Source organism: Rhopalosiphum padi, chromosome 1, assembly GCF_020882245.1.
Source record: "Rhopalosiphum padi isolate XX-2018 chromosome 1, ASM2088224v1, whole genome shotgun sequence".
In the NCBI taxonomy this organism is placed as follows: domain Eukaryota; kingdom Metazoa; phylum Arthropoda; class Insecta; order Hemiptera; family Aphididae; genus Rhopalosiphum; species Rhopalosiphum padi.
In genome coordinates, this window is record NC_083597.1 from 48,603,574 (window position 1) to 48,616,325 (window position 12,752).

The 12,752-nt window shown below is 25.7% G+C and overlaps 1 protein-coding gene across 1 annotated transcript in view; it reads right to left on the minus strand.

Annotated features, from left to right (window-relative positions):
* LOC132918270 (fatty acid synthase-like) overlaps positions 1–12,752 on the minus strand; it is a 21,063-nt gene continuing 8,311 nt past the window's right edge. The window contains exons 3-35 of the mRNA XM_060979419.1: positions 12,125–12,284; positions 11,719–12,042; positions 11,443–11,643; positions 10,934–11,172; positions 10,206–10,439; positions 9,863–10,066; positions 9,618–9,752; positions 9,278–9,508; positions 9,012–9,201; positions 7,993–8,222; positions 7,603–7,907; positions 7,271–7,418; positions 7,028–7,138; positions 6,822–6,930; positions 6,311–6,745; positions 6,062–6,222; positions 4,744–4,908; positions 4,432–4,665; positions 4,174–4,370; positions 3,902–4,102; positions 3,756–3,825; positions 3,513–3,686; positions 3,274–3,453; positions 3,015–3,213; positions 2,732–2,924; positions 2,518–2,660; positions 2,331–2,439; positions 2,114–2,252; positions 1,731–2,013; positions 1,188–1,471; positions 895–1,122; positions 370–594; positions 1–266 (exon numbers count right to left, since the gene is read on the minus strand). Of these exons, the coding sequence (XP_060835402.1) occupies positions 75–266; positions 370–594; positions 895–1,122; positions 1,188–1,471; positions 1,731–2,013; positions 2,114–2,252; positions 2,331–2,439; positions 2,518–2,660; positions 2,732–2,924; positions 3,015–3,213; positions 3,274–3,453; positions 3,513–3,686; positions 3,756–3,825; positions 3,902–4,102; positions 4,174–4,370; positions 4,432–4,665; positions 4,744–4,908; positions 6,062–6,222; positions 6,311–6,745; positions 6,822–6,930; positions 7,028–7,138; positions 7,271–7,418; positions 7,603–7,907; positions 7,993–8,222; positions 9,012–9,201; positions 9,278–9,508; positions 9,618–9,752; positions 9,863–10,066; positions 10,206–10,439; positions 10,934–11,172; positions 11,443–11,643; positions 11,719–12,042; positions 12,125–12,263 (6,612 nt within the window). The 5' untranslated portion in view covers positions 12,264–12,284 and the 3' untranslated portion in view covers positions 1–74. The remainder of the gene's footprint in view (positions 267–369; positions 595–894; positions 1,123–1,187; positions 1,472–1,730; positions 2,014–2,113; positions 2,253–2,330; positions 2,440–2,517; positions 2,661–2,731; positions 2,925–3,014; positions 3,214–3,273; positions 3,454–3,512; positions 3,687–3,755; positions 3,826–3,901; positions 4,103–4,173; positions 4,371–4,431; positions 4,666–4,743; positions 4,909–6,061; positions 6,223–6,310; positions 6,746–6,821; positions 6,931–7,027; positions 7,139–7,270; positions 7,419–7,602; positions 7,908–7,992; positions 8,223–9,011; positions 9,202–9,277; positions 9,509–9,617; positions 9,753–9,862; positions 10,067–10,205; positions 10,440–10,933; positions 11,173–11,442; positions 11,644–11,718; positions 12,043–12,124; positions 12,285–12,752) is intronic.

Consider the following 12,752-nt stretch of genomic DNA (forward strand, 5'->3'; position numbering starts at 1 on the left):
TAATTTCTACACTTTTAACATTTATTGAATAGAAAAACCAACTATAATAACTATAATATTGTAATTATTTTTATTTATGCATTTTTCAAATATTTTTGCATATAAAAGTAGAAATTTTTGTATTTATCACTCAGTGACAATTCCACTCCTATCGGATACGAATGAACAATATTATTATTAATGATTGAAATCATTTTCTTGTCTACCATCATGTGTTTATAATCCATTCCAGAAATTATATGGACAAATGGTGGGTTGACACAATACTGTGAAAAAAAAACAAATTATACATAGTGAACAGCCATATTATCCCTTAATTTTAATTCAGGAAAATAGGGAATAAATATAAAATTACTAAGTAAAACTTACATCTTTTAAGTTGGTGTTATTAAATTTAGACGTTTTTTCATGTCTAAATATTACAACTTTTGAATGTATTTTATTTGAAAGTGGCTTAGTTTCTAATAATGTTTGTAACTTATAGCGAATAGTATTTAAAGCTTTCTGTGTGTTTTCTTCAAATTGTTTTTGATAAGGTGACATATTTATCAACTGCAATTCTTCATTATAGTTTTGTATAGGATGTTTAGAAAACTACATAAATTATAAAAAAAATGCTATGTTACTGATTTTTAAGTAAAGTAAATTATTAAACGTCAAATTTATGACGGGTAATATGAATCGGATAAATTAATAATAAATAATATTTTCTTAAACTTAAGTAGTACTAATATTTATAAAATAATAAAAATATATCTATATTAAATTAATTTGTTTACACATATAAAATAATACTTACATACATTATTTAATAACATCAGATTTACTACTTTAAAGTAGGTATATAAATATTTTTGATGTAAAATATTGATAAATAAATGTTTTTATATTTACCTTACTTGATAATGAACCATATACTGTATTTAGTTTTTTAGTGATATAGCCATTAGATAAAAATTGTTTCGCACACTCTGCTAACATTTCTGGATCGCCTTCTAATAATGTTACAGTAGTTAATGTTCCTTGTGCTTCCAATATTTGAGCCATTTTAAGAGCAACGGTTCCGCCCCAAGATTCACCAATTATAGATACATATTTTTGATTTGTAATTTTTTTTAGATTCTATGTTCGAATAAAAATAAATCAGCATAGTTATATTTAGACATATCATTATGTTAAAACCTTACATTTACTAAAATCTGTGATACTTCATCGATGGACTTGATATCATTGGATAATTGGGCTTCAAAAACTGGGTAACTCAATTTTTCATAAAATGTTTTTATGAGTTTTGGTTTAAATCCAGGTATTATGAATACAGGTATGACAGACTTTAGTTGTGACAATCTAGGACTTCTAGTTGAAACTTCGACAAATTTTGTTTCTAGAGTTTGCATATTGTTAAGAAAATGTAATTCATCACTTGATTCGGGGAAAATATTTGTGATTATATTATTAATTTGTTGATAGCCTAATAAAAAAAAAATAATATTATTTATGATATAATGAAAATATAATAGTGCCGCTCATATTATAAAAATACATTAAAATGACAATATAGTATAAAACATATATTATAATAATATAATATAATATATAATTTTGTTGAAGTGAAAACAGTTTTAGCTTATTTTTATAATTTGTGTACTTGTTATACACCGGAGACCAGTTGGTCTTTTATCTGGGCAAGCATATCATGCTTGTTTTATTATTTAATGTAAATGTATTACTCTCTGATTTAAGGGAGCCATGTTCTGAGCATACAAATGATGAAGACTCTGCTGTGTATGATTTCTGTAACAAAATATCCAACGAAGGCAATATTTTGGATGTATTTGTCATTTGCGAAGACATTCCATCCCAGGAAATATTTAAAGCGTTCAATCCAATTGATTTAAGCTCAGAACAAATAGAATTCCCATTACTTAATAAACATACAAACGAACTTGTTAATGTTCTGTTGATATGATTTTCAAAAGCATATCGAAGATTATTAATTTTATCAATATCAAACTATGACAAAAAAAAAATATATATTCAAACAAATTATAATATTCTACTCTTAATAGGTGCACGTTAACTTATAAAAGCCAGGTGGATTATTTTATAGTACCTGGTTCACTATAAAAATGGAATCCAAAACTTTAAAATTTGTCAAATTATTTAACCAGTTAAGCGATTCTTCTTTTGATTTTAAATGCAAATCTGATTCAATTTGCACAGATACGTTTCGTGAAATGAGTCTATCAAATCTATTTAGAAAAATAAAATCATACAGAATATTATACATTTAACGCTTATATATGACATTCATAAAAGTATTTCCAAACCTCCTACAAATAGTAGATGACATTAAACACCTTTTGACTATGATTACAATTTTTTGAGCACCTCGGTCAACCAACCATTCAGCAAGGTCTAGCCAATCTCCTTTATTTCCTGTAATTTATAACACTATTTAGTTATATTTAGTCATATAATAAATTTAATGAATCGAATAAGTAGATAAATATTTACCAACTATTAAATACATTTTATTAGGATGACATTCATATGATTTATATTGATGTTTTTCTTTTAACTTAGAACTCTCATCGTTTTTGTTATTATCGTCTATTGAAAGTACAACTTTTTCAGACTTAATCGATGCAGGGTTGGATCTAAATTAAACACAAATCAATGAAAACGTTATATATATGTATAGTTAACATGTATTTTATAAGTTATTTACCTCATTGTGTTAAAAATGTTTACATCATTTAATGATGTAATTACAACATGAGTACGGATAGGCTTTATCACGCCTTCATTCAAACCATCCACGAGTGCTTGTTGTACAATTTGTTTATTGAGATCACCTTCGTTTAACAAAATGCCTGAACTGATGGTGAAGAACGAAGTGTCTTGCAAAAATATTCGCGTTCCTTTTGATTAATGACAATTGTTTTTATAAATTAAATTACTCGTAAAATAAAGCTAATAGTTTAAATATAAATTATATAATATTTGTTTACCTAAGTATTTTTGATTTTTCATATCTGCTTTTGAAAAATTAAAGAAACTTCCATGCTTAGCTAATGTACGAAAAGAAGCTTCGAATGATTCACCACTCAAAAAGTTTAATATAAAATCTATTCCTTTGGATTTGGTTATCATTTTTAGTTGAACGTCAAATTTGTTTTTTGTATTTACAAGTATTCTTGATCGCAATAGCTGCAATTTTAATTTAATTTTATTATGTTTTTTATCATAACTATTGTTAATAACCTATACCTCTGGGAAAATGCCAGATAATTGTTCTGCTTGTTGGTCTGAATCTACAATAGCGTAAGTCTCACACTTTATACTTAAACTTATTGCAATTGCAGCTTGACCTATTGGATGCAACCCAGATGTTACCAAAACGGAATTATCTTTTTGAAGTTTACACAAGATGTTAAAAATATAATAATTCTGAAATAATAGACATTAAATTAATTTATTTTGTTGTAATTAATTTCAAGGGTAATCACCATGGCATATGCCAGAGGAACAGTGGTTGCTTCTTCTAGTGACCATGTCGATGGTACAGGCCATGATAATAATGGATCATAAATCATTTGAGAAGATATATTTTCGAACGAAGTAATTCCCATAATGGTTTTATTATTAATATACCCTGAGTATTCTAAAGGTCCAAATTCGTTCTAATGAAAATAAATACAATATTATATTCTTTAATACATGAGTTATCACTTATATTATTAAATAATTACTTCGGTGTTTTCTTCGATGACCAAATCTTTGAAATTCAACCCTAGATATTTTACTGTTAATTTACTTTTACTGAAATAAATTAAAATAGTGTTGATAAAAAGGTGACTAAGCAATTAAAATCAAAACATTTTTTTATTCAACTTACTTATTTTTAGTGAGATTTTTGAACATTAAATTTTTGTTGACCTTAATATCATTTTTTAAATCCTGAAGAACAATTTTTTTATAAGAGCCCCAACCGCCATTTTTATAAATATTTACTATTAAATCTTTTGATAGCTGATTTGTATAAAATGTCTGATTAGAATCAAAATCTGGTGCGTTTGAATCCAATATAAACAAAAATCTAACAAAAACGTACGTATAAATATTTATATTTAATTGTATTGGTGACCAAATTTTTTGATTTGTGCTCACCTTAGTTTTTTTGATTTATACTTTTGTAAGATTTCATTAACATAAACATTAATGCCTTCCAACGGCTCAGACCTTGAAATTATATAAATCATGTTTTTTGATGAATTATTATGTGTCTCTAATGCTTTCCAAATGCTTAAATCATATACATCATGTGTTGGTTTTATAGATATTATGTTCTTGTCTAAAACAATTATCTAAAAAAAAAAAAAAAGTATTTTAACCAGTATTTAATTAACCAATACAAATTACATTTACCTTTTTCATCAATCCTAAACAGCAGTTATTGTCAAATTGTTGTTGTGTGATAATTTTCCAATCTTTAAGATCTTTAAGTTTGTTTTTTGAACATACTATAATGTAACTACATTTTATATTGACTAAAGCTCTTGTTGTATCTTGTAAGTAATTAACATTAGTTACTGTGATAAATCTTCTAGATTCATCATTTTCCGGTACGTTTTTAATGTCATGCCAATTTAAGGTCTCATTCTAATAGTTATATTTTATTTTAATTTTAATATTAGATATATTATTTTAAAATTATATTCATCAAGATAAAACACTTACATGCATTGCTAATTGATTTTCAAAGATTTGTTTGATTGTTTTTGTACATAATTTAGATATAAGATCGTCAAAATGGTATGGAGTACATAAAATTAATTTTTCTGAGGTTTTATCAAAATTATCTGTTATTATATCCATAGAGTCATAGATGAAATGGTTGATGTTCTAAAATTAAAAACAATATTAAATGTTTAGAATAATAATTAACAACAAGTTTATTTTTATAATTTTTAAAACTAATTAAGATTAATGCATTTTTTTTCAATTATTTGTTTATATTTATTACCATTATATTGAAAATTATACTAGTTCAACAAATTATAATGTTAAGTCTCCTAAATTTTAAGTATACGAAAAATTTGAGTTTGAAAATTGTTTGGATATAAATCAATTATTACTATATGTTAGTATCAATATTCTTAATTCCTGATGCCATATTAATTAACATGTATACTGAAACATTTTTGTTTCACACTTATATTTAAGATATAAATAGTTGTATTTGTGACTATTGTTACTACAACCATCTTTAATATATCATCAATACTTGTCTTATTATCACTACATAATTTACTTTAAAATTATTCTCTACCTAAACCACCATTGTGATTTGCTCAAATAATCGCTTATGAGACTATTACAGTGAAAGGTATTTCAATTATATAAGGAGACATATTTAACCAGAGGACTTTGCTCCAAATTAATTGCAATTTATGTATAAATTGCGTATAATTTATTATTATTATATTTAAGTTAGGTTATTTTAATTAAGTTAATATGTTTTTACTTGTTTGTGTTACCTAGAATTTTTGTGTTATTTATTATTATTTATTAAACTGACTTACTACTAGGTAATATTTTATTTCATTGTTGTTTTTTTTTATATCCATTTAAATACTAGTTAAACTATAAAGTATGTCTGAGCTCATTAGTATTTTTTCATAGATCACAATCAAAACTGATTAAATCACAGTACATATACACATACATAACATACACCTTAATAATATATCGATGTAGTAGTTTGCACAATATGAATCTATATTATTTATCCGGTTATGCAATCATAATTTAATTTTAAGGTCCTGGACTGTTCAGTTTATCTATTATTATATTTAGAATACATTATAATATTAAAAAAGTATCTATTTTATCTGTTTAGTATAAATCTATTTGTAGATAATGATACTCATAAATAGCTTTAAAATTATCTAAAAATTAAAATTGTTATAGTTATGTAATTAAAGACTGTATATTATGATTACTAAATAAACATATTAAATCAATTTTTAATTTTTATAGATAAATAAAATATTACTTTGCATTGAGAGAGATTGAATTGAATAAATATCTCTTCTTGTACATTTACTACCGCAGAATTAATCATCGGCAATATTGAATGCCCATATTTTATATCTGTTATTTTTATTCCGTCACATGTTATTTCTTTAGTTGCGGTGTTATAATTTACACATACATCTTAAAAGAAAAATTTTGTAAACTAAGCATTAGCAGTACATTTTAGTAAATATAAACTTTTAATCATAATGTGTGATGTATATATTACCTTTTTCTGTATTTGTTTTTAACGTTGTGGGATTTATACTAATTTGTCTAATAGAAATTGGAGTTTCTATTGGACATGTGCCTAAATTTTGTAATATAGGAAATTTAAATAAGCCATCAAGAAAATAAATCCAATCATTTTTCCATTTTATATTGCCTTGGATATAATTTTTATAAATATTAAATTTGGTTATATTTTTGAAATTCTCCCCTAAATTGAATCCGTTATTTTTAAATATCTCATATATTTCATCTTTCAGTACACACCCTTGGAATTGATCAGATGTTATATCACATTCTATTGGTTTTACCGTTTTTCTGTTTAAATATATATTGTTTAAGAAGCTTATTTGACCAGAAAAAATAACTTCATCATTTAAATAGTATTCAAAATGACCAGATCCCCATTGAATCATTAAATTACCTTCAGCTACATCTGTAAGATTAAGAAATCATTTTGTAACAATAGAAAATATTGAAATTCAATACCTTTAATGGATATTAATATTTACTATTTGGATGGACTTTGATATTATTTTTAAAACGTAGATTATCAAATTGAACAGATTCTTCGGAAAATGTTTTAGAATTTATTTCAACAAACATTTCCCAAATATTTATCTAAACAAACCATAATCAAATCATATGAATATATCTAACAAAGTACGAGTATTAGTCAAAATGAGTGTTTAAAATATATATGGTACAATTCTCTTACCATTATATAAGCAAATGGTATAATATGAAGACCCTGAATTTGGTACTCGGTTAAATGAATACTATCATTGACTAGTATTGTAGTTGTTCTTTCACCAAAGAATCCATGTATCTAATATTTAAGTGAAATAAGTAAAAATTAATATATATTTAAAAAAAAACTTATAATATTTAAAAGAAATAAAATAAATTATAATATAATTCAGGTATGTAAACATATTTTGAATTGAATGTGTAATATTACTTGTGAATTGATAGTTACAACAGGTGTCCATTGCTCATTATGGTCCCAAAAAGGCAATTTTTGAATACTGGGAGTGCCTCGACTAACAGGAAATGTAATTTTTGGATAAATATCTTGAATTCTAAGATTAACACCATTTATATATAACCTAAAATTAATGTAAAATAATACATAATAATTTAATAAAATAAAATATGGCTGTACATCTAAGTACACAATATTTTGGCTAACAAATAAATAGTAATCTATTAAATAAAAAAATATTGACATGACAAGGACATGAAATGTGTAAACAATTTAAAAAAAAGTACAGATAGTAAGCGTTGACTCACTTTCCTATAGCAGTAAGTAGAAATCGAATTGAATCTCCATACATTCTCTTTGTTAGTGGTATATTGGTCACTGTTTCGGGTAATGCTTCTTTTAATATTGCCTGAAGAAGACCATGAGGAGCAATTTCAATTACGATGGCATCACTAGGTATATGTTTTAAAACGTCTTCAAATAACACACTACTCAATAGATTGTTTGTATGATATTCTGGTGAAGAATATTTTGCAAGGTCTGATTCCCATTTTGTTTCCGGCAATGAACTGCTAACCCATCTTGAAGACCTTTTTTTTGGTACTTTGATTACCTATAAAAAATAATTGTATTATTCAAACATAATATATTTACACAATAATGAAATTAAAATAATATATTAATTGTATTGAACTAACGTCTTTCAAATATTTAAGCAGAGTCGGACCAGCGGATTGAATATATCTACTGTGAAACGCAATGCCAGCAACATTGACAGCTTTTGCAAAGACACCTTTGGATTTTAATTCTGACACGAACTTATTGATGCTGTCAACTGGACCCGATATTGTGCAACTAGTGGAACTATTATGACAAGCAACGTCAATATCATGTGGAAGTTTATCTTTGATTTGGTCGTATCCAAGTCCTAAATAAACAGTAAAAAAAAATTAATTACAAATATTTTGGTAGTATATTGTAGATACTTTTTTTAACTTTCCTTCTAAATGATACGTTAAACGATCTTAATTTACTTGCTGAAATTATATTTTAAGGTATCAGTGGAGTACGAAACCTAGCCCAGTGCTATGTCTTACACCACTCTACTGTCTATGATTAGATTACAACCACCCACTATACAGTATGCTTAGAGTTAAGAGGATACCATACCCGCATGTGTTATCTCTGTCTTACTAACGTACATCATAACAAATTTGTGTTCAGTAGAACACATTTTGTGATGTTAGCTTTAATATTAAGAGTAAATTTACTCATTATAAAATTTAAAGGTAAGAACATTATATAGATAATGATATCTGCTTTTATTGATATTATTATTTTAAAGTGAGTTATGAACATTTTAAAGTTGTAATATTTTACATAGCTAACTCACTTTAAAATTAAAATATCAATAAAAGCATACATTATTTTCTAGAATCTAGAATCTAGATAATGTTCTTAACACAAATTTGTTATGATGCATGTTAGTTAGACAGAGAAAACATATACGGGTATGGTGTCTTCGTAATAATCGAAATTTACCATAGTTATTTTAGCTGCATTTTCTGGCTACTTATATCATTTGTATGTTAATTTCTTATTATTGTAAAGCTTTGTTATAGCTTGTTACTGTTACTTTTTAATTGTTATTGCCACATATATGTATCTTTGTTAACTGCCAATTGGCGTAAAATATAAATAAATATTTATATATTACCAATAGCAGCCATCATTCCAGGAATAAGTTCTGTTTCCAAAGAAGCTCGACCTCGGGCGTAAGCAGATAATATCATTTCTTCAGCCGTAAAACAACCATCAGCGTAGGCACATCCTAATTCTCCGACCGAGTGGCCTATAATCCCATCAGGTATAATGTCTAATGCTTTCAAAATTTCTACTAATCCAATCTAAAAAATATAAATATACATAGTATATATTTTATACTTATTTCTCAAATTAAGACATTATTTTATTGATCTAAACCTGGACCGCAGCAATTCCAACAAAAGAATTAAGAATATTATCAAATATTTTTGGATCTTGGCTGGTTAAAATGTTTTTGATGTCGACTCCTAGAGGCTTCAGTATGATATCACATTTGTTTATAGCATCAGCGAAAACTGGAAGTTTCATAAGATCTGTGCCCATTCCATGCCATTGTGATCCCATACCGGAGAATATAAACCATACTTGCCGTTTCTTCATATCAACATTCTATAAATATTATTTTGATGTTATATTGTAAAATATTAATAATATTTTAATACATAGTGTATAATTTAAATTTAAATCAAAATAATTATATTAAATAAATGTGAATTACCCAAACTTCATCTATCCTTGATTCATCTAATGTTGGGAAAATAGAAAAACTTCTGAAGAAATGAGCATTGATATTTCTAGTAAACACGTAATTGGTCAATGCTAAATATTCCGGATCATTTCCGTGACACTTGATCTATTAACAGTAGGTAATCAGTAAACATATATTTGTACTTAAATTAAAATTTTACGCTGCATCAATTACTATAAATAATACAACAAGATTTAATTCAAATGTGTATTTACTTTTTTTACAGTCGCTCTAGTATTTTCTTCATTCCGCCCAGATGCTAATATAAGTCTTGGTATAAAATCATTACTGCTGATATGCTTGAATACCTGTTTTTCTTTAATATTTCTTTTTAGAATAACATGACTAAATGCATTTAATAAGCCAAAAGAATTGATTCCAATAATATCACCATTGAAAGGAGTTTTTTCATTAATCACCTACATGACACAAAACATTTAAATATTTCATGTACATGTATTAAGGAATAAGGAACAATACTTTTTTGATCAACATAAATTGTCTACAAACTATTAATTAGATATTATAATGAAAAATATAAAAGTTATAAAATCTTACTTGAATTTTTCCATTTTTTAACGCTGCTACACTTTGATTTGGTTCTGAGTAATTGATATTGGGTGGTATGTAACCACTTTCTAGTATAATTATGGCTTTTACAATTGACATAAAGAGACCAGACACTTCACAATGGCCTATATTACTTTTAACGGAACCTACTTTTAATGGAAACTTCCTCTGTTTAGTACAAAATACTTCATCCATAATATTTAATTCCATAGCATCTTCTGTCTAAAAATTAACCAAATATTACATTAATATTTATTTTACCCATTTATTGCTAATATCTAAATTGTATAAAAAAAACTCCATTAATTAAGTTTTTAAGGATTATATATTTATATATATATCTTAAATTTTATTAATCACAATAAAATATATACATTCAATGATTTCTCCAATGTATATGATGTTATGGTTTTTCATTTAAAAATGAAATTTCATAAAAATAACTAGATCTAATGCCAAACCAAATTAACTATGAAGATTAAGTTTTATTTTTAATTTTGGGTTTTGATTAAATTACTAGTTTTTTTTTTTGTTTACATAAATAATATACCACAATACATCCAATTAACATTTTAATCGTTTAGGAATGAATAATAAGATTTTTAATAAATGTATACTTAGTGAAATGTATTAATTTAAAATTATTTATGTTATCTTTACAAACTTTAATCATCAGTTAATTATATAATGCTTTGCCAAACATTGGTTAATATCACCTTTATCCCAGATCCGTAAGCTTCAATGAATTCTACAGAAGCTGGTTCTATATTAACTAGTTTATAAGAATCTAATAGTAATGACTTTAAGTTATTTCCATTGTGCTCAGTTATATGTCCTTCGTGGTCCCCAAACTGTATTGATTTTACACTCAATAATGTTCCATAAGAACGTTTAGCTTCAGATGCTTTTTGAAGATACATAACAATACAAGCTTCTGACCTGTTATAACCATCAGCTAAAAATAAAATGTGAATTAAATACATTTAAAAGAAATAATAAAATATCATCTTGGTTTATGTGCACAGTTAAGTAGTATTCGTTTTATTAATTAGTATGATTATTTGTTAAATATAAAATATATCCCAAGTTGTATCCTTAATTAAAAATAAAAATAATAAAAAAAAATATTTATTTTCAACAATAGGTAAAATATTTAAAATATGTGTCAACATGAATATAATATTATATAGTTTTTCTTATTTATTTATTTTTTTTAAATATTTACCATCAGAACTGAATGATTTTGTTTGAATATTTTGATTCAATCTATTCAACCCTTGAAATTGGAATTGTATCTCTGGTCTAAGAGTCAAATTTGTAACTCCAACAATTGCAGAAGATATAAAACCATTTTCAATCATTTTTTTGGCTTTTTCTAAAGCATTTGATCCACAAATCCAACCTCCATCCATTGTAAAACTAGGTCCTGTATTAAATTTTTTTTTTGTATCAATTAGAAACAATGTTAATTTTAGTATGATATGTTTTAATATAGGTTAACCTGTTAAATTTAAAATGTATGAAACGCGGTTAGCTTGCATTGTTCTACTCCGTCCTAACATTGAAAACGCAGCAAATTTAGAGGAGTCCAATGAAAACATTTCTGTTTCACTGATAGCTGAGCCTGAAAATACACCTGTATTTGTTCCTCGTAAATCTGCTGGACTTAAACCTGCATCGAAAATTGCTTCAATTGAACGTTCTATGTAGATTCTCGTCATTGCATCCATTGCTTCAGCCAGTTTAGGATGAGCACTGAAGAATGTAGCATCAAATTTGTCAACATTTTTCAATTTTCCGGTTCCAGCAATAGCACCAAGTTCGTCTATTTGACATAATATCATTGAAAAAAAAAATAATAAAAATCGATAACAATAATATAAAAAAATTGAAAAGTTATTATGTACTTGGTCTCCATCTTCTCGAATCGATTGTTATTCCATTGGTTTTGTTAAATAGTAAGTCTTTTAATTCTTCCAACGTATCGCATTCAGGAAATACTCCTCCAATACCTGATATTACAACTTCTTCTTTTTGTACAGCCATGGTTTATTAATTATTCACCGCCTTACAATAAATATAAATGAATAGTTAATTATTCATAAGCAATTATAAAAAATGTATAACAATAGGTATCCAAATTTAAAAATAATACTGAGTCATTATTACACATAACAAATTGTATTAAATTGCAGACACGCAGAAATTTTTTTTAGCTAACACAATCAATATAAAACTAGTAAACTAGTTAGTTAACCATGGTACAAATAATAGTAAATTCATAAACAACACAATAACACACGTAGCTTTTAAGTCTTGATCATTATTAATTAATTTAATATTTAAATATATGTTTATTGTACATTGTATTCAATTGTTATATATATATGAGGACTGAACTATACTGAAAGGGTTTTAAACAACATTTTTAATAACAAATTATGTATCTGTAGTGGAAGGCATAAATTACTTTGAATTTTATAAATACACGCTAATTTCATCTGTAGATGTCGAAAGATCATTATTTGCATTTAA